Source organism: Neomonachus schauinslandi, chromosome 8, assembly GCF_002201575.2.
Source record: "Neomonachus schauinslandi chromosome 8, ASM220157v2, whole genome shotgun sequence".
NCBI classification, from domain to species: domain Eukaryota; kingdom Metazoa; phylum Chordata; class Mammalia; order Carnivora; family Phocidae; genus Neomonachus; species Neomonachus schauinslandi.
The window spans coordinates 15,013,637-15,035,639 of record NC_058410.1 but is presented as its reverse complement, the minus strand read 5'-3'; the positions used below and the strand labels follow the sequence as shown (position 1 = coordinate 15,035,639).

At 37.8% G+C, this 22,003-nt stretch overlaps 1 protein-coding gene across 3 annotated transcripts in view; it reads left to right on the top strand.

Annotated features, from left to right (window-relative positions):
• The window catches only part of ESR1 (estrogen receptor 1), a 275,553-nt gene that overhangs the window by 106,105 nt on the left and 147,445 nt on the right, over positions 1-22,003 (top strand). For all 3 annotated transcript variants that reach the window (XM_021693344.1, XM_021693345.1, XM_021693343.1), the window contains one exon: positions 4,788-5,123. In XM_021693344.1, the coding sequence (XP_021549019.1) occupies positions 4,788-5,123 (336 nt within the window). The remainder of the gene's footprint in view (positions 1-4,787; positions 5,124-22,003) is intronic.

The following is a 22,003-nucleotide window of genomic DNA, read 5'->3' as shown; positions in this document are numbered from 1 at the left end:
AATACATGAGGGAATACTAGGTTGTGGTGATTTGTTGGATGTGAAAGAAGGAAGGGGTAGAGCATTAAGTTGCTCTGAAAAAACTGGATAATTTATAGTCCCTTGACCTGGTACACTTAGGGGTCATGACAATATTAATAATAGTTTATGGTTACATAATTCACTTAGGCTCAAATCTCTGAGCTAGGGCATGCTAGTTATTCTTTCAATCAATTATGCCTGCCATTCAATTATGCCTGGATTTCAATTATGCATGCCATTCCTATGCCCCATCACTCTCTGTAATTAAGAACTGGCTGTATGTCCCATAGCCACACGGCCTGTGATCATTAGTTCTGATCTGTGATTCCCGTTTAACCTAGGTTAAAATAGAAGTCGAAATTGGGTCAGTTTTTTTTACTTTCTCCCACTCAATTCCAATTTGATTTTTTTTAACTACTATAAAATATTTGTGCAATATTGTTACTGGTAAATGACACTGATATATCACTGGTAATGTGACAATTACTACTTACAAGTGGAAAAGGGTTTCTTCCTCATTGAGCTGTGTCCTAGGATCCTACTACATGCAGTTGGACAAATAAAATGTATGATTTTCTATTTTCGTTCTGTTTGTACATTTTTTAAAGATTTTATTTATTTGAAAGAGAGAGACAGAGAGAGAGAGAAAGGGGAGGGCAGGGAGGATCAGAGGGAGAGGGAGAGGCAGGCTTCTCACTGAGCAGAGACCCCAACACTGGGTTGGATCCCATGCCCCCGGGATCATGACCTGAGCCGAAAGCAGACACTCAACCTACTGAACCCTGTTTGTCCCCTGTTTGTACATTTTGTGGGGACTTTGGCATTTGAAAAATATAGTACATTTAGGGGTAAATTAGAGAAAATATTTGTTAATGCTAATTGAATCCACCTTTACCTATTGGACTATTTGATGATTTTATAAATATTCAACTCTCTCCTTGATCTTTCTGATTGTGTCTCATTGTTCTACATGCTAAACCTGTGCCCATTTTTGTCTTGTGTTCAACAACCTAGATCATATATTTGTGAGACTCAACTCATTCTGAGTAGACTACTTCTAAATTTCTCCAAGAAAGGAAATTTCGCAATTTGGCTTAAATGTAACTTCTCTTGGAGAAGCTTTCTTTGTCTCCTCTTCCTTGACTCACCTCCTCCCTTCCATTGTGTTTTGGGCAGTTTGTTCGTTCATTCATTCATTCATTCCTCCATCCAGTGAGTACTGAATGATTCTTGATTGATGTCTTTCTCCCTCCAACCTGAAAACTTAATGGAGGGTAACGTAATCTATCTTTGTTTACACTGTATCATCTGTGAATATACATTATAAGTAGTGAACACATTTTTACCAAATGAACAAATACTTTGATAAATTTGATAACTACTGCTATTAGTACCTAAATTGAGTCTAAAATCCTTTTTTGGAAATCATATCATCTGTACTATGACTGCTGGGGCCTTTTAAAGTGGGTGGTAATACTGTGTTTTGTTTTGTTGTGTTAACCTTCTATTCCATTGTCTTTACTTTTGAAATCTTTAAAAAATAAATTACATTTATAATAGAAGGCATAGTCCTTATTTTTAGGAAGTAAAATGCTTATGTGTCGTTGTGATCAGGTAACTCCTGATTTCATCTTAGGAAAAACAATATAATTTTTAACCATTTTTTCTTTAGTCATATCCCTTGCTTTTATCTTTCCATGTAGATTGGATATTAAAAGATTTTCATTGCTGCTACAGATTTCCTATAAGATCTGTTCACATTCCCAATCTTTTTCTAAAGTTGTAGAGTAGGGAAATAAAGAATATTTGAATAATACAGTAACACTGAAGAACAATGTACTTTTTTTTATCCCAGTCCCCACCCAAAATAGGTAAACTTTAATCACAGTTCATCCTTTCAAAATTCTGACCTCAAAATTTCCTAAGAAATGTGACCCTAAAGGAAGTTTTTGCTTTTGATTCCCCCCACCCCCCATTTTTCATTCTAAGACTAGTGGTCTTACATCACAAATGGAAGACCTTAGAGTCATACAGTCTTGAGAAGGTATATTGAAGGTCACCTAGTGCAAATGCTCACTGGATAATTGAATCCCTCCAGTAACATCCCCATAAAGTCTTAGTGTAGCTTATTATTGGGAATCTCCAGTGATCCAAGTATCTTTTCCCATGGCAGCAGATTCTATCTTTATTGTCAACTTTGACTGTTGCAAACTGCTTCCTCATATTGAACTCTACTCATGGTTTCCACATATTTCTTCTGTGTTACCATTTGGGCTCATAAAGAGCAAGTTGAACCCATCTCTCACTTAGTTTGGGCTGCTATAACTGAAATACAATAGATTGCGTGGCTTAAATAACAAATGTTTATTTTTCACAGTTCTGGAGATTGAGGAGTTCAAGATCAAGGTGCCAGCAGATCTGCTGTCTGAATAAGGTCTGCTTCCTGGCTTGAGATAGCTGTCTTCTTGTATCCTCTCATTGTAGAGAGAGCAAGCTCCTACTAGCTCTCTGGCCTCTTAGAAAGGCACTAATCCCATTCATGAGGGCTGTACTCTCATGACCTAATTACCTACCAAGGACTCCACCTCCAAGTACCATCACTTTGGGATTAGATTTCAACATACGAATTTTTGGGGACACAAACATTCAGACCATAACACCATCTTTACAGGATAGCCCAGTTGAGGGTGACACTCATGTTTCCTCCAAGTCTTCTTTTCTCTACGATAACCCCTCTTAGTTCCTCAGTTGATCTCCATGTGACTTGATTTCACGTCTCCCCACTATCCTAGTTACTCTAATTTTAAAAAGTTTATTTTGCTTATATAGGAAGCATCCAGCAATGGGTGTGATAACTCCAGGTCTGCACGAATGAACTGAGAGTAGAGAGTATCATCTTTCTTAATTCAGATGCTCTTATCTCATTAGTGCTCCTGGCAATGAATTAGTTGAAGTGCCTAAGGACAGTGGCAGGTCAGATACATCTGTTCTCATCCGACTTATATTATTTCTGGATATTTTTAGGTTTGTCAACTTTGTTGATAATTGATTAAATTTTAAAACTGTTAACTGGAAAAACATCTTCATTTTAGAGGCAGGATCTGGAATCATACTTAATAGAGAATGGTCTTGGACAAGTTCATTAACCTTCTTACGGAGCTGTTTCCCAGTATTTAAAGATTATTGTGAGGACTAAATTAGTTATAAAGTGCTTTTATGTAAATGTATATAAAGTGCTTAAAATATATGGTGAATGCTGAGTGTGTATTAGTGATAATAATCTTTACTATTATTACTTATTCCAAGAGTTCTGAGAAATGCTTATTTTAATCCTGAATAAATAGGAAGGGTCTGTGACTTTGTTATATTTTGAAGGCATTGTCTAATATATTTAATCTAGACCTATAAGAATAAAAGTTACACATAAAAAATTCACAACCACACATTTGTCCACAGATTCTTTGACAAATCAGAACAGAATAGAACAAAGTTCTGACATTAGTTATTCATTTGCTATAGAGTGAGAGAACAGGTAATATATTACAAAGTGTATTCTTCTCATGTCTTTAATATTAAAAATAATTGTGTTAGCTTTTTACCAAAATGATTATTTTTTCATATAAATCTTTATTTTTTTTAAAGATTTTATTTATTTGAGAGAGAGAGAGAGTGCACAAGCAGGGGGGAGAGGCAGAGCAAGAAGGAGAAGCAGACTCCCCACTGAGCAGGGAGCCCTACCTTGCAGGGCTCGATCCCAGGACCCTGGGATCATGACCTGAGCCGAAGGCAGACGCTTAACTGACTGAGTCACCCAGGCACCCTGAGATGAATATTTTTGAAAATATGGGAGCTTCTGTTAATTTTTGTCTTTTTAAGATATTTGTTTCTGCTGATATATTTCAGCACCAGAGCATGGCCTTTTCCAGGTTAAGATGCTGAGCTAAAACCTCAAAGAATCACTGCAAAAGGGATTGGATTCCCCTTCTCTCTATAATTTAGTTAGTGAGAACCACAGCTGGGTAAGCCTTTGGGGGGGCAATTATTTAAAGCTTTTATATTAGGGAAACAGAAATACATTTGTGAAAATCTTGGAACCAAGTAACCAACTTGACCGTCTTAGGTCAAGTACTAAGTAAGTTGATAAGGTACAGCTTAGCCACAAAGACTTGCTGAGCACCTGTGGAATCCAGAGGTTGTCAGATACATTTTGGATAAGTCATTCCCTTTCAGTGTCTTCCATTAAGAGGCCTACTTGGACGATTAGGGTGGTAGGAAGTGCTTCTTTCATTGCCTTTTAAATTTACTGTTAAAAGAATATTCATAGCAGAAACAGTCTTTGATGCTAAGCCATATTTCAAGAACAAGTAATTATTATACTTCTGTTCTTTTTAAAGCATCTGTGACATGCGCACACATACACACACACAACACACACACACACAGTTTGTCAGAATCAGCTTTTACTGGCTCACAGAAGTCCACTGTTAACTTCCCAGGAGTTCTGTAAACCACTTGATATCAGACAAGTAGCCTGGAATTTACTACAGTGGGAGTATTTACTCCATGGAAATCGGGGAATGCTATACATCAAAGCCCTTTTTTCTTCTTAGGCAGCTGGCTGGTAAACACTTACTAGTACACCCGTGCCTCAAAATATTTATGTAAATAAAGGCTATTACCTTTGAAATTGGTTTTAGTAGGAAAGTTTACATGAGAAAAAGAAATAAACTGGGTATTTTTTTCTTTTTTTTTTTCTGTGTTCTCAGGGATACGGAAAGACCGAAGAGGAGGGAGAATGTTGAAACACAAGCGCCAGAGAGATGATGGGGAGGGCAGGAATGAAGTGGGGTCCTCCGGAGATGTGAGGGCTTCCAGCCTTTGGCCAAGTCCGCTCTTGATTAAGCATACTAAGAAGAACAGCCCAGCCTTGTCCCTGACAGCCGATCAGATGGTCAGTGCCTTGCTGGAGGCTGAGCCCCCCATAATCTATTCTGACTACGATCCTTCCAGACCCTTCAGTGAGGCTTCGATGATGGGCTTGCTGACCAACCTTGCTGACAGGGAGCTGGTTCACATGATCAACTGGGCAAAGAGGGTGCCAGGTAAGAACACTAAGCTCAACATTTATTTTGAGAGTCAATAACTACTCATGACCTGGTTGTGCTGGCATGGGAGAAGTAGGGAGAAACAACAGCTTGCTATCGAATTGGTTTCAAGGTTACTTCTGCATTTGTTCATTTTTACTATCAACATACTATCATTCTCCTGGAAATTAGGAGATAATGTTTTAAAATCAAAATCTAGAAGATTAAAGTCTTCCACCTGATATTTATTTATTTATTTTTGTTTGTTTGTTTGTTTTTGACATTATTTATTTTTAACCAAAGAATCTGGGATGGTCATAACATAATAAGTGCATGTACTATTATGTGTTCATACTGTCAGAAGTTCTTAACACAGAATGACCCATGCACTACAGATTTGTAATACTGAGAACTTTTGTTCGAAGCACCTCAATTATTAATAGACGATTTTATCTTAAAATATTTTCTTTTAAGTTCTTTGTGGACTAAAGAGATAATAACAGGTGTCTTTACTGAATGCCAGTTATTTACTCAGCTGTTAACTCTTAATATTTTAGGAGAAAGGTAATACAAAGGAACCATAAATTAGGTTCTCATCCCTGAGAGGAGTTTGCAGAAAGAATCACTGGCTGAAGTGACACTTGGTCCTCCAGTTGGTTCTCTCAGAACTAGTGTTCCTTTAAAACTTGACTGTTGCTCTTGTTCAGGGAGAAGAACTCTAGTTATTATGGAAACAAGACTAGAAAATGACCTCCTACGTGCCCCAACGTACCCAGTCAGGAGCTAACGTAGATGAACCAAGGCAAGAGGAAGTTACATCTTTTTTCTGGGCTTATAGATCAAATGAGTAATGGTTTTAGACAGAGATCGTTTTGTGTGGTTTCTTTTAATAGATGAAATTAATTATTACCTATGAAGCATGGGTGTTTTTTTATTAAACTAAAGAAATGTAGAGTTTTGTACTTGTATTTCAAAGTTCACTGATTATAGACCAAGTGAACAAATATCTGGCCTTAGAGACTATTTCATGTATTTGCATCTGTTAACATATGAACTTGTGGTCCTTTGAATAAGGAGCCAGCAGTGTTTGATCCCAGCTTGATAGAGGGCATCCATGTAGGGGGTGGAGATTGCATTAAGTGGAGACATGAGGATTGACAGGCATATTTAGATTTTTAGGGTCAATCCAACTGGCAAGTAAAAAGTGTTGGCCATCTTCGAAATTAAGGGTTTTATTGAGCACTTACCTAGCTTAGCATTCTCATGTGAAGCAGATCCATGTAAGCAGATACTGGAATTTAAATGTAACATCGTTATAAGCTTTGTCTTTATATTTGTTACTGCCTTTTTAAAAAATACTTTGGGAGAAGAGAAAAAACAAAACAAAACAAATAATAGCCATATACCTGAGAGCCAACTCTTGGTTGCTGTTAAGTTTTATTGTCCTATAAGCATATATTTTCCCTCGTGAAGTCTTGTCAGTATTAATTCCAAAGCACTGTCGTACGCAAGTATATATTTTCATACTTATCTGTAGATTTCCATCATGACATTTTTATAATTATAAAAACTTGAAGGGCGTGTGAAATAACTGGAATGAAGTTCAAGTATATTAGCAGTGAATGAAGTATTCATGGCAATAATCTTCTAAATTTGGGAATGAAATGGAGATAGGTAGCAAGGGAAAGAAAATATGTCCATGCTTAGCTATCCCATTGTTAAACCCAGAACTAAACAAAATTTATGATAATGAGATTTATAGCAAAACCACTTGATTATATTAGATTAAAAGACCGAAATGATTCCAAAACCCCTGGACCAAACAATGTCTTATTACTTGATGGTTAAAAAAGAATTATAAAGGCAGAAATGAAATTGTGTGTACACCATTGAAATACAGCTGTTGTAAATCAAAAGCCTACTTGTCTGACCAAGCAGAATAGTTTACGTGTGAATGGTGGGAGGGGCAGAGGGAAAGGAGAGAGAGAATCTCAGGCAGATTTGATCTCATGACCCTGAGATCATGACCTGAGCCAAAATGAAGGGTCGGATGCTTAACTGACTGAGCCACCCAGGTGCCCCTTGGTTAATCTTTAGATACTATCAATGGAACAGAAATTGTGAGTTGACTTCATTTTTAAAAACTTCAGTTTTAATGAGGTATAATTGACAAATAAAATCATAAGATATTTAAAGTTGTGGCAATTTGGTATACATAGGCTTTGTGAAAGGATCCCCTCCCATCTAGTTAATTAACATGTCCATCACTTCACTTTTTTTTTTTTTTTTTTTTTTTTTTTTTTTTTTGTGAGAACATTTAAGTTCTACCCTCAGCAAATTTTAATTATATGATGTAGTGTTATCAGTTATAGTCATCATGATTTATATTAGATCCTCAGACCTCTTTCATCTGGTCTGACAGTTTATATTCTTACCAACCTTTCCCTATCTGTCCCACCTGCCAAACCCTGGCAACCACTTTTCTACTCTGTTTCTATGAGTTTGACATTTTTGTCTCCTTAGATTCCACATCTAAGTGCTATCATACAGTATTTATCTCTCTCTCTCTCTTTGGCTTATTTCACTTAACATAAGGCATTAAGGTCTATCCATGTTGTTACAAATAGCAGGATTTCCTTTTTTCTCACGGCTGAATAATATTCCATTATAGCTGGATCTCGGTTTGTCAGATCTTACTTGTTCACTTATCTGTTGATGGACACCTGGGTTGTTTCCCTATCTTGACTCTTATGTATAATATTGCAGTGAACGTGGGAGTGCACATATCTCTTTGAAATCCTGCTTTCAATTCCTTTGGATATATGTCCAGAAATGGGATTGCTGGGTCATATGGTGGTTATTTTTTAAATTTTTTGAGGAACCTCTATACTGTTTTTCACAGTGGCTGCACCAGGTTATAGTCCCATCAACAGTATACAAGAATTTCTTTTTCTCCACATTCTCATCAACACTTAATCTGTTGTCTTTTTGATGAAAGCCAGTCTAACAGGTGTGAGGTGATATCTCATTGTGGTTTTGATTTGTTGTTCCTTGATGATTAGTGATGTTGAGCATCTTTTTATATACCTGTTGGCCAATTTGTATGTCCTTTTTGGAAAAATGTCTATTCAGTCTTTTGCCCCATTTTTTTCTTTTAAGATAGAGCATGAATGCAAGTGTTGGGGGGGGGGCAGAGGAAGAGGGAGAGAGAATCTTAAGCAGGCTCCATGCCCAGTGCAGAGCCTGATGCAGGGCTCGATCTCACAACCCTGAGATTATGGCCTGAACCAAAACCAAGAGTTGGATGCTTAATGGACTGAGTCACCCAGGGGCCCTCTCTGCCCATGTTTTAATCAGATTGTTTTTATTGCTTTTGAGATGTCTGAGTTCTGTATATATTTTTTGATATTAACCCCTAATCAGGTATATGTTTTGCAGATATTTTATCTCATTTAATAGGTTGCCTTTTCACTGGGCTGTGCTAAAGTTATTTTTAGTTTGATATAGTCCCACTTGCTTATTTTTGCTTTTGTTGCCTTTGCTTTTGGTGTCTAATCCAAAAAAATCATTGCCAAGATTGATGTTAAGGAGCTCTTTCTCTCTTCTTTTCATCTAGGAGTTTTATGGTTGCAGGTCTTACTTTCAAGTCCTTAATCCATTTTGAATTGATTTTTGTGTATGGTGTAGGATAGGGGTCCGATTTCATTCTTGTGCATGTGGCTGTCCAGTTTCCCATCACTTCTTACTGAAGAGACCATCTTTTCCTCATTGTATATTCTTAGCTCTTTTGTTGTAAATTAATTGACCACATATGCTTGGGTTTATTTCTGGATTTTCTGTTCTGTGCCATTGATCTATGTCATTGTTTTTATGCTAATACCATACTCTTTTGATTACTATGGCTTTGTAATATAGTTTAAAATCAGGGAGTGTGATGCTTATGCCTCCAGCTTTGCTCTTCTTTCTTAAGATTACTTTGGCTACTCACGGTCTTCATGGTTCCATAGGAATTTTAGGATTTTTTTTTCTATTTCTGTGAAAAATCTCATTGGAATTTTGCTAGAGAGTACACTGAATCTGTAGATGGCTTTGGGTAGTATAGACATCTTAATGGTACTTTTTTTTCCAATCCATGACCATGAGATATCTCTCACATTAAGTCTAGTGTGTTGTTTAAGACCAATGTTTCTTTTTCTTTTCTTTTTTTTTTTTTTTTAAGATTTTATTTATTTATTTGACAGAGAGAGAGATAGCGAGAGCAGGAACACAAGCAGGGGGAGTAGGACAGAGAGAAGCAAGATTCCCGCTGAGCAGGGAGCCCGATATGGGGCTCGATCCCAGGACACTGGGATCATGACCCGAGCTGAGGGCAGATGCTTAACGACTGAGCCACCCAGGCACCAAAGCCCCATGTTTCTTTATTGAGTTTTTTGTCTGGATGATTTATCCATTGTTGAAAATGGGATATTGAAGCCCTCTATTATTCTTGAATTGCTGTCTATTCCTCTCTTTAGGTCTGTTAATGCTTGCTTTATGTATTTAGGTTCTCCATTGTTGGGTGCATAAATATTTACAAATGCTTTAACCTCTTGCTGGATTGACCCCTTTATCATTATATAATGATTTTTTAAATCTTGTTACAGTCTTTGCTTAAATTCTTGCATTTTATTTTGTATAACTACCCCTTCATTCTTTTGGTTTATATTTGCATGGAGTATCTTTTTCTATTCCTTCACTTTCAGTCTTTTTGTGTCCTTAAACCTGAAGTGAGTCTCTTGTAGGCAGCATATAGTTGGATCTTGTTCTTTTATTCATTCAGGCACTTTATGTCTTTTAATTGGAGGATTCAGTTCATTTACATTTAAAGTAATTATTGATAGGTGTGTACTTGTTGCCGTTTTGTTAATTGTTTTTGTTTGTTTTGTTGTTTCTCTGTTTCTTCTCTTGCTCTCTTCTCTTGTGGTTTGATGATTCTAGCAGTGGTTTGCTTAGATTCCTTTCTTATTTTTTGTTTATCTACTATAGATTTTGCTTTGTAGCTACCATTAGGCTTACATGTAACAACTTGTATTTATAACATATATTGGTGATTTGTGACAAATTAAGTTTGAACACATTTTAAAACTCTATTTTTTTACTCTCCCCCCCCATGTTTTATTTTTGAAGTCACAATTTGCATCTTTTTACCTTGGGCACCCATTACAAATTATTATAGTTATAGTTATTTTTACTACTTTTGTCTTTTAACCTTCCTACTAGATTTATAAGTGATTTATCCATCACCATGACAACATTAGAATATTCTGAATTTGACTCTGTAGTTACCTTACCATTGAGATTTATACTTTCATACATTTTCCTATTACTAATTACCATCCTTTTATTTTAGCTTGAAAAAGTACCTTTCACATTTCTAGTAAGGCTGGTCTAGTGGTGATGAAGTTCTTCAGCTTTTGCTTGTCTGGTAAACTCTTGACTCTCCTTCAAAATTCTGAAGGACAACTTTGCTTGATAGAGTATTCTTAGTTGGTGTTTTTTTCTTTCAGCATTTTGAATATATTAGGCTGCTCTCTTTTGACCTGTGAAGTTTCTGCTGAAAAATATGCTGATGCTGATAGTGTTATCTGCTGATAGCCTTATCTGGTGGTAGCCTTCTGTGTAACAAGTTGTTTTTCTTTTACTGCTTTTAAGATTCTTTTGTCTTTAACTTTTGACACTTTAGTTTTAATGTGTCTTGGTGTGGGTTTCTTTGGGTTCATCTTTTTTGCAACTCTTTGGGCTTCCTGGATCTGGATGTCTATTTCTTTCCCTAGGTTAAGGAAGTCTTCCACCATTATTTCTTTGAATGAGCTTTTTACCCCTTTCATTCTCTCTTCTCCTGGGACCCCTATAATATGGATGCTGGTTTTCTTGATGTTGTCCTATTTGTCCCTCATGCTATCTTTACTCTTTTTCGTTATCCCCCCGCCCTCCGCTTTTAACTCCTCTGATTGGATGAATCCTCTATCATGTCTTTGAGTTTGTTGATCCTTTCTTCAGCTTGATCTAGTCTGATATTGAAAGCCTCTATTAAATTTTTCAGTGCAGTTATCATATTCTTCAGTTCTGTGATTTTTGTATGGTATTTTCTTATATTTCTTATCTCTTTGTTGACATTCTCACTTTGTTCATGTATTGTTCTGATTTTGATGAGCATCTTTGTGATTATTTTGTACTCTTTATTAGGTAAAGCACTTACCTTCATTTCATTAGTCTTTTTCTGGAATCTTATCTTATTTCTTTTGTTTGGAACATATTCCTCTGTGTCTTCATTTTCCTTGACTCTGTGTTGGTTCCTGTGCATTAAATGAAATAGCTCCCTCTCCTAATCTTGATGGAATGGTCTCATGTAAGAGATAAACTTTATTGTTCAGCCCAGCCTGAGCTCTTGATTGTCTCTCAAATTTTTGTGATTGTCTAGGCAGACTTCTTTGTTCTTAGTGGTTCTCAATAGTTGAAAGTTGTCAGTACCCCAAAGGGGAGGATCTCACTGAACACCTAGATTCAGGCTGATTGGTAGCTGGATCCTCAGATACCAGCTTTTAAAGGATACAAATATATCTCTTTCAGGGAATGATTGAGAGATGAGAGTTTCTGTTTGCTCCCTCTGTGCTGAGCCCTGGTTGAGAGCCACTTAGGAACTATTTCTTTGTTTGCTACAAGCCTGTGGGATTGGCAAATATAAGCCCTACTGGCCAATAGAACCAGGTGATCAAAGGATGAGTTCCCTGGGCAGCATCCACAAAAGTGTGTGTACAAGCTCCTTTCGGGGAGAGATAGGTGATTTTTGGAGCAGAGTTTAGGGAGAATGGTGTCTACTACTTCTCCAGTCTCTGAGGAGGATCACAGTCAGTCTCTAGGTGATGCTAAATTAGAATGTGACCCACAGATAGCAGCTCTCAAAATATGCAAATAGACCTCTTTCAGACAAAGATGGGGAGATGTTTACTTCTTCTGTGCTGAACCCTGGGAAGATAGACAGTGAATCCTTGTGAGCCCATAAAGAAGTTTCTTTCTTTGCTATAGACTTATATTTCTCATGTATTTCAGAGACACCTGTTTTGGTGGAAGTCTTAAAAGCTGGACTGCTATATGTTGGGTCCAAATCTTTTGCTCCTCAGAGAGGGAGTTTTGAGTTCCCTCAACAAAACAAAGAGGCAACCCACGGAATGGGAGAAGATATTTGTAAATGACACTACAGACAAAGGGCTACCAAGATCTATAAAGAGCTCAAACTCAACACCAAAAAAACAAATAATCAAGTCAAAAAATGGGCAGAAGACATGAACAGACACTTCTCCAAAGAAGACATACAAATGGCTAACAGACACGTGAAAAAATGTTCATCATCATTAGCCATCAGGGAAATTCAAATCAAAACCACACTGAGATATCACCTTACACCAGTTACAATGGCAAAAATGGACAAGGCAAGAAACAACAAATGTTGGAGAGGTTGTGGAGAAAGGGGAACCCTCTTACACTATTGGTGGGAGTGCAAGTTGGTACAGCCACTTTGGAAAACAGTGTGGCGGTTCCTCAAAAAGTTAAAAATAGAGCTACCCTATGACCCAGCAATTGCACTACTGGGTATTTACCCCAAAGACACAGATGTAGTGAAAAGAAGGGCCACGTGCACCCCAATGTTCATAGCAGCAATGTCCGCAATAGCCAAACTGTGGAAAGAGCTGAGATGCCCTTCAACAGATGAATGGATAAAGAAGATGTGGTCCATATACACAATGGAATATTACTCAGCCATCAGAAAGGATGAATACCCAACTTTTACATCCACATGGATGGGACTGGAGGAGATTATGCTAAGTGAAATAAGTCAAGCAGAGAAAGTCAATTATCATATGGTTTCACTTATTTGTGGAACATAAGGAATAGCATGGAGGACTTTAGGAGAAGGAAGGGAAAAATGAAGGGGGGGAAATTGGAGGGGGGGATGAACCATGAGAGACTGTGGACTCTGAGAAACAAACTGAGGGTGTTAGAGGGGAGGAGGGTGGGGGGATGGGTCAGCCTGGTGATGGGTATTAAGGAGGGCACGTACTGCATGGAGCACTGGGTGTTATATGAAAACAATGAATTGTGGATCACTACATCAAAAACTAATGATGTATTGTATGGTGACTAACGTAACATAATAAAATTAAATTAAAAAAAAATAGATTACCAAAAAAAAAAAAAAAAGAAGAAGAACAATGGTGTGTAATAGGACTCAGAAAGAATTTTGTGAACAAATAAATAGTCAACCAAAAAAAAAAAGAAAAAAAAGAACTTATTTTTTTCCCTTTGCAATTTAAAAACAATAGCAAGAATGATAAAATCTACCTACCCAGCTCTGGCAAGGGATGCTTTTTTTTTTTTTTTTTTAAATAACGTGTTTATATCTGCTTTTTGATATCTAGCTATAGAAAAGGCTTTTCTCTTTCTTATTCATTCTGAAATTTGTTAATCTTAAAAAAAAAAAACCCTTTACATGATCTATCCATGGATAGAGATTTAGTTTTAAAGGGTTAGATTATTAAATCTTAATTTATTATTACTCTATACATGGTGAAAACTTGTTAGCAAGAATAATATTGTTTATCTAAAGGTCAAGAAAGGAAAAAAATGACTGTGAAGTTGTTATATTTTTAAAATCTGCATCACACATAATTGCATCATTGCCTAGTTGATTCTTAGTTTTGTGCTAATGAAGTACATTTAATTTTTTTTCCTAGAACCTTGAATCACATAAAAAAATTGTTACTTTGATTTATTAAAAATTATGCCTTTTCCAAAATTCACTGTAATTATACATATCTCAAGAGCAATTTCATACTTCAAATCAATAGTTCTATCTATTTAATGACTGTTTGGATAAATATCTGGTCCTGAGCTCTTTGTTTTCTTTTAAAAACTGATAACCAGAAACCTGACAGCCTCACTGACCACTGGGCACAAATCTGGGAAGGTGTGCTGAGACTGCTGGCCCAGGAAGAATAATAAAGGGAAAATGACAGTTGAGTTCAGTTTCATGAGAACCGTGCTACCTTAAGCACTTCCTCATTCTTTTGGTGGCAAAATAGGCAACCTTTTTCTTTCTCCTTTCCTTCCTCAGTCCCTGCCTACTCAATACTAAATGAATCCCCACTTCTTTCTCAGACCCCGACTCCCCATCATTTTCTTTGTGTTCCCTTCTTGCTCAGTTTTGGCCCTGGGGGGAGAGGATCCACTTTTTTTGGACATGCCTCCCACTGGCTACAAGCTCTGTTTCTTAGAAACTTCTTGTGTTGTCTTGAGGGTGTGTGGTTGTCTTAGCCATTCCAGGGCTCGAGGCTTCTCCTGCTCCTGTGTTCACCACGAATCCAGTAATTAGCTTCCCTGACTCTAATACTCGTCCTCATCAATCAGATCAGCAGTGATGCACAGGAAATGCTTATTGAATGAATGAATGAGTAAATGAATGAATAAAGGGTGTTTTTTTGCAACTTCTGATTTTAAGAAATCTCTGAGCGCTGTTAAAACTCAGTTTTTCCATAAAGAAGTGATCTTTAAGTCTGTGGTGTTATTCTCTTTTACCTCTCTTCAGAATCTACCTGCTGTTCTAATATCTCTCTAGCAGCTGCCTTAGTGAGATTCATTTCCAACCTCTCTTTTGTAAGGGGCAGAGCAATATTCAGAGGAATGTACAGAGCTTGAGCTCTGAGGACTTTAAAAGGCGTCAGTTGGCTTGCAGCAAGTTAGTTTCACTTAGTTTATGTAATTTAAAACTTAGAATGGATAGGGACAAGGGGGCAAGGAGAGGGCACAATACCTCAATGTGGGAACTGGGAGCATCTTCAATAAACACATTCTATTCTGGGAGGTTCTTGTGGATTCCAGGGACTTGGCTATCCTGTGTAGTGCTCTGAGACCCAACCTGTAATCAGACCTGTGGACCCTGCTCTCAGGCTGTCCTAATGTCCCAGCCTGTTTTGGCATGGCATGGCGATGAAAAATAACATGACATGGAAGGATGGTGACATCCTGGAGAGGTGACAGATGCATATGTTTCAGGGTAGATTTGTGGTTTAGATTTACAACCATTCTATAAATAAGAGCCTTGGGACTGGGTTAGAATTACCCTGGCATGAATGGTGGCAGCCCCTCTGGGCTGGCAATGGAATGCAGAGCTTTCTTTGGAGCGTTCCACGTCCAAGTCAGCCCAGCTCAGCTTTTCACTACTCCTGTGGGAGCTCTGGTTGAAGCCCAAGGAAAGCAGCTGCTTACTAGATTTGTCTTTCACATGAAACTTTGAAGCCCCATAGATGCTCCGTGGCCCAGAAGCCTTTCACCTTTAAAATCCTTTTCTCCTCTTGAGAGTGTTTGAGGAAAATGCCCCATTTGGGCCTCTTTGCCCCACCCTACCCAGGGTTCTTTCACAGTGAGTGTGGGTCAGGGCCTCACCATCTGCATGTTTATCTTGAGCTGGATGATGTGTGGTGCTGGGTGTCCCCAGGCCACCCTGTGGGAAATGTTGGCCTGTGGCTCTGCTACTTCCAGGGGGACCTGGCATGGAGAATGTCAGTTTTTTGGTCACTGTTCAGCTGTATTACTATTAAAGTGTGTTGAAGTAGATTGAATTGTGCTCCCCCAAAAAGATACATTGAAATTCTAATGCTTCGTACTTCGGAAGTGATCTTATTTGGAAATAGGGTCTTCAAGTTCAAATGAAATCATTGGGGGTGGGCCCTGATCCGTATAAAAAGGGGAAATTTGGATGTAGAGATAGAAATGCCCTGGAAGGAAGATGATATAAAGCCTCACAGGAAGAAGAACGGCCATGTGATTAGAGCCATGTACCTCGAAGGCCAGGAATGCCAAAGATGCCAGCAAACACCAGAAGCTAGACAGGACAAGGAAGGATCCTCCCCCAGAGTCTTCAGAGAGAGCCTGGTCTTACTGACACCTTAACCTTAGACTTCTAGCCTCCAGAACTATGCGGCAATAAATTTCCATTGTTTTAAGGCACTCTTTTTTTTTTTTTTTTGTACTTTGTATGACAGCCCTAGGAAACTGTTACACATTGTATTAAAAAGAAAAAGGTGCCTGTATTTTTGAGGCAAAAGAAATAAGGAGCTTTTGATTTAAAGAGGAATGTTTGGCTCACCTGGTTTAGGCCTGGCTAATCATTTACTCTTTTTTGCCCGCCCAAGTGGTTCACTGAACTTCGGGCTTTGAAGTTGATTTAGGATTTTAACAGTTCCATGAATCTACCTGGCAAATACCTTTAAGAAAATTTTAACCCACAGAAGAATGTTTTAATCTGGTACCTTAATAGTTTCCCTTTTTACATCCATATCTTTGATCCATTTGAGTTTGTCCTAGTGTACAGATGAGAATCATTGTTCCAGAATCATTGTTCTACAGACAGCTGCATAGTTGTATCAATTCCACTTATTGAACAGCTTCCTACAGAAGTATTTTTAAGACTTCCTTTACAGTTGACCTTCCAAGTTGACTACTGTTAGAGTTTTTAGAGTAAGTAGATACTGGTTTATGTGTTTGGTTATTTTTCCCAATTCTGAAATCAAAAAGAAAAAAAAAAAGCTATCCAGTCAGAAGTTATATGTTTTGCTTAACTTACAATAACTGAATATAGAGTGTGAATGAGTCTGTCCTGTGTCGATATATTTCATAATTTTCCATTAATCTTAGAAATAAGGGCAAAAGTTCATAAGGCTTGATATGTTTAGAAAAGCCCAGCGCCAAGAAGAGTTGCTGTTCAATATTCATAGGACAGAAAAACTGTTCCCCGGGAGAGAAGAAGAAGGAGATATACCAGGCTTTCCTTCTCTCTTTTCCCATCTGTTGTAGGTGTCTCCCAATACTCTAGTACTTGGTCCTGGGTGCCACGGCTGCTTTTAACCAACTTGAAAAGTTACTCCCCCCAGAGCTTCACCTGTTAGTTTGTAGATTCCTGATATCCAGATTTCTTTCTGTGGGTCGCAACACCTGAACATTCAGCTCCCACAGGCCACCAGTTCAATGTCATGCTTCCACCAACATATCTGAAACCAAACGTGCCATTTGCCTTTTCTCCCCTTTATAGCAAACTCATTTGCTTCTCCTGTTCCTTGACATTTCTGCAAAAAGCTCCACTCTTCTTCATCTGACGTTGGAATCATCTTTGTGTCTGGCTGTTCTTCACCGTGTACTATCAGTTCTTTCTCTCCAACATCTCTAGATTTTGACTTTGTTTTTGTCCCACTGTCACTAGCCTGGCCCACATCCTTCTTGTTTTCCAAGACTGAATTACTATAATATCCTCCTAACTGGTCTTTTTGGCTCCAACCTCTCCTCCCTTCAACTCATCCCACTCATCACTGCCAGAGTAATTTCTGTAAATCGTCATTTCAGAATGCTTCACTCCCTGCATTTGTTTCCAAACTGGGTGGCTGAAAACAACAGAAATGTACGGTGCTGGAGGCTGGATGTCTAAAATCAAGGTATCAACGGGGCCATGCTAACTCTGAAGACTCTGTGGGAGGATCCTTCCCTGCCTCATTCAAGCTCCCGGAGCCTGCAGGCAATCCTTGGCGTTCCTTGGCTTGCAGATGCATTTCTCTACTCTCTGCCTTTGTCGTCACACGATGCTCTCCCTGTAACGTCTGTGTCCAAATTTTCCTCTTACAAGGACACCAGTTATATTAGATTTAGGGTCCACCCTCATCCAATATGACCTCGTCTTACCCGGTTACATCTGCAAAGACCCTCTTTTCAAATAAGATCACATTTACAGGTTCTGAGTGGATATGAATTTGGGGGGAGATAACTATTCAATTAAAAATTTGGTAGTGGACTTGATTGTCTAACTTAGTAATGGCTTTAACAGATAGATGATAGTGTCCCTTGAAGCCTAGAATATAGAATTTGACTTTGCCTCAGGTCACCTAACCTCAGGTTAGCCTTATTAGAGTAGAAAAACTCTTAACCAACTGGCACTCTCCCATCTTATTTGTGCTCTACTTTCCAGCATGATCTCCTGGCCCCATTCTCTGCTGGCTATTCTCCCCTTCACATAATGTGTTCATTTTATTTATTTATTTTTTTGCTTGAATTCCTGCATCTCCCTCACTCTGTTTCAATTCTATGTTCATTTTTTCCCCTGAAGGGACACCTCAACTTCTACTTACTTTCTGAAACTTCCAACTACTTTAGCCAACATAATCATGGACTGAGTTTGCTGGGGTGGGACAACCAGTCCATGGTCCAGAGTATCTTGTCAGATGTATATTGCTGAACTAAATCAGCTGGGGTCTAAAATACAGCAGCAGCTCTTAAACTATAGTCTTATTTCACTAATAGTAGATTTGTTGCTGGATGATTCATTTATACTGTGGTTGGATTTCTTCTTTTAAATGGAAAGATGGATAGTTTTTATTGGCTGGGTATCTATTTTTGTCTAGGGGACTTTGTCAAGGGAAAAATATTTCTAGAATCCGAGTTTGACTTGCTTAAGCCATGAACTTGTTTTTTAAAAGTTGTGTATGTGAAAAATGAGTTTATATTAGATGAATCATATTCTAACTGTAGTGTGTGTTTCATTTAAATAAAACATACTGTAGATACTCATGTGAAGTGAGCATTCCTTTGACAAAACAAATGTTCTCCTTTCCATGGGAATATGATTCTTCACAAATTGAGATTTCTTAACACGATGACCATTTTGGATGGACTTTGTATAGCTGCCTTCTCAGAAAGACACTGAAACTGTATGGCTTCTCCAAGATACGTGTGGTCGACTTTCTGGAGTGACTACACTTGACCTTTCAGCATCACCAATTCTATAATCTGGATTTAATACCCCAAACAGTGGTATATTTATACCCGCTGTGGGCTTAGCTCTTGGGTGTCCAAAGCATCAACATGGCCAAGCTGAAGTTTCAATTTCCCTGCTTTCCAGTGGAGGGTACACCTCAGTGATGTAAGATGTTAGTTTTCTTTAGGGGGTTGAAGAACAGAGAACTGCAAAAGGTAGAGAAAACCAGCATTGGCCTTCGTGAGATCTAAGTTTATGCGGAGCCGTAAAAAACAATGGGAACCTTGGAAACATTCTCAGTAGTGTAGAATGAAAAAAATTCACCTTTCTCCCCATACATTTCTCTATCTGATCAATAATTTTTAGAGAAACCTCAATAAATAGAGTTGAAATTTGTTTCAGACAAATTGCAGGAACCAGAGAGCTCTAATCAATAGGTTTACACTGTAGTCGTTATATTAGACTGTTGTTCAGACAGTTTATTTTTGGCACAATTATTACTTCTTTCTCCTCACCCCACCCCCTAGCTCTCAAATACTCATGTGTTAAGCATTTTTCTTGCTACTGTGAAAATAAATCCACCACTTCTAGCGAGTGGTTAAACACTGAAGCGGATTGGAAAGTGTTAGTACTTGACTAGATAGAATATAGCTGCCTTCCTCTTGTCTCAGTCAAATACTTTATTTCCCAGAGAAGACAGTATAACTGTTCTCTTAAGGTGACTCATAGCTGAAAGGTAATAGTCATTCATTAGGGAAACAGATGCCTGCTCCCTACCCCTGCAGTCACACAGAGGGTAAAAAATGAGAAAATTTTATGGCTTGTGGTATTTTAACATTAACAGTAAGGTAGATACACCCTTGGAGTTGTTTATGTTTAATTTTTAAACTCACCTGAGTCACCATAAGCTGCTTGGTGTTCAGTTCTTCTTCAAAAGGATATGTGACAGAATTAACTGTTCCTGGTTGGGAACCCCTAGTTCCAGGGAATCTTAGGATTTCAATTCCGTTGCCTTGGTTACTAAACTGTTCCATGCAGTTTGCTCAACTTTGAATGGGTACTTCTCTTAGGAACATTATCCCTTGTAAGCAAATTGCTCGAGGTGTGAAAATATAAGTTCCGTTTAAAAATTCTTGAGTCAGGTTCACCGTGATGTAGTTAAAAAAAAAAAGGCCTTGTTCTCTTGGTCTAGGATTTATCACTAAGTTGCTCGCAAAGCCCCTAACACAATGACATGAAAAATAAGAAGTGTAATTGCTAAATAAAGGTGACATTTAATAAAATGGTGGCAGTGCCCTTCTCCAGAGGAAATTAAGTTTCTCTTTGTAGTATAGCATGTGTTTATTGTGTGACCATTTCATAAACATGAAATCTAATAAAGTGGTGGGCAGTTTCCTTCTCTGAAGGGGATTAAAAGTGTCCCTTCATGGAATAGCATGTCACGTAATGACATTGGTTTTTTTTACCTGGTCAAGATATTTGCCAAAATTTGCTTAGAGCATTTGAAATGCATATTTGAAAACTAGTGGATAAATGCTGTGAATTTTAAAACTCATTCTCATTCAAGGCCTTGAGCTGTGGAGGAATATTTTCCAAGGCAGGCATTCAAGTTGTGTCTGCCAGTGTTTTTCTTCTTGTATCAATAAGGCAGAAAATGGGATGTAAACAGATCTGTTTTTTCTGTATTACTGTGCACAATTCAGAGATGTAAGCTGAAAAAAAGCATATTGGCCTTTCCTGAGTAGATCTTAAAATTCCCCAAACTGATCCAGAACAATGCTGTCTTTATATTGGGTCTGTGGGATTAGAAGGCTCCACTGAAATTGGCTGTAAAAGGCTTCAAATTTAAAAGGTTTATACATATATATAGATGTATAATCAATTAGTCAGTTAGTGTCTGATAAATGTGTGTCAGAACACGTGACTCCCCATCTCATGAGATCAGAAAGGCTTAACTTAAATATCTTTCATTTTCTTGCCTACTGAGTAGCAGACCACTTTGACAGAATCTTTATTGTCAAAGTGATTGTCAAAACTGGTAAGTGTTTATTATTGGCCTGGTTAACCAGTTTCTGATTTGTCTTGACTATTGTTAATAAACGGAACTTAAGAATGTATACCAGGAGCCATAGTTTTAAGAGGGAGGAATAGTCTGGAGATGGATAGTAATGATGGTTGCATAACAATGTGAATGAACTTAATGCCGCTGAACTGAACACTTAAACATGGTTAAGATGCTAAATTTGATGTTATGTATACTTTCCCATAATAAAAAAGGAGGTATAATACTTTATGTAAGATACACAAAAAGGAAACAGGCATTGCATGGCAAAAAAAGTAATAGATAAAAACGATACTAAATTCAGCGGTCATTTCTCTTATCCAGAACTTTAAATTTGATTTTTAGTTAAGACTATAAACATAGTGCAAGAGGGTAAATTGATCAAGCCATGAAGTGGGGTGGGATAATGAAATTATGGTATGCCTTAGGCTCCTACAGAGTCTTTTGTAATAACAACACAAAACCAGTTTTATTCATTTAATAATGAGTTCCTTGCATGTGCTAGGTACTATTCTATGTATAGGGATATCCTGGAGAACAAAACTGACACAATTCCTGCCTTCAAGGAACTTCCTTTCTACCATGCTAGTTATTCCACGAGGAATGTGAACACTGTTGTAATGGTTTGCCCATCTTACACATGAGGGAGTAGAAGCAGAGCTGACTAGCAAATTTATCTGTTACAAATAGTAGCGGACTGTGGCAGGTACTGCTCTAAGCATTTTACCTGTATTAACTCAGTTTTTATTGCTTTTATTATCCTAATTTTATGGATGAGAAAACAGGCATAGAGAGGTAAATAATAGAGTTTCGTATTAGGGAAACAATTTCAATTCTACAACACTTACCTGTGTGAAACTCTTAGAATAGGGTAAAAAAAAGTGATGGCACAAATGTAAAGAGTTGTACCATTTTAGCATTATTTGATTTTCTTAGAAAACCTTCTTTCCAGCCCCCCTCTCTTGCCGTATGACATAAACATCATCAAGAGGGTCTGTATAT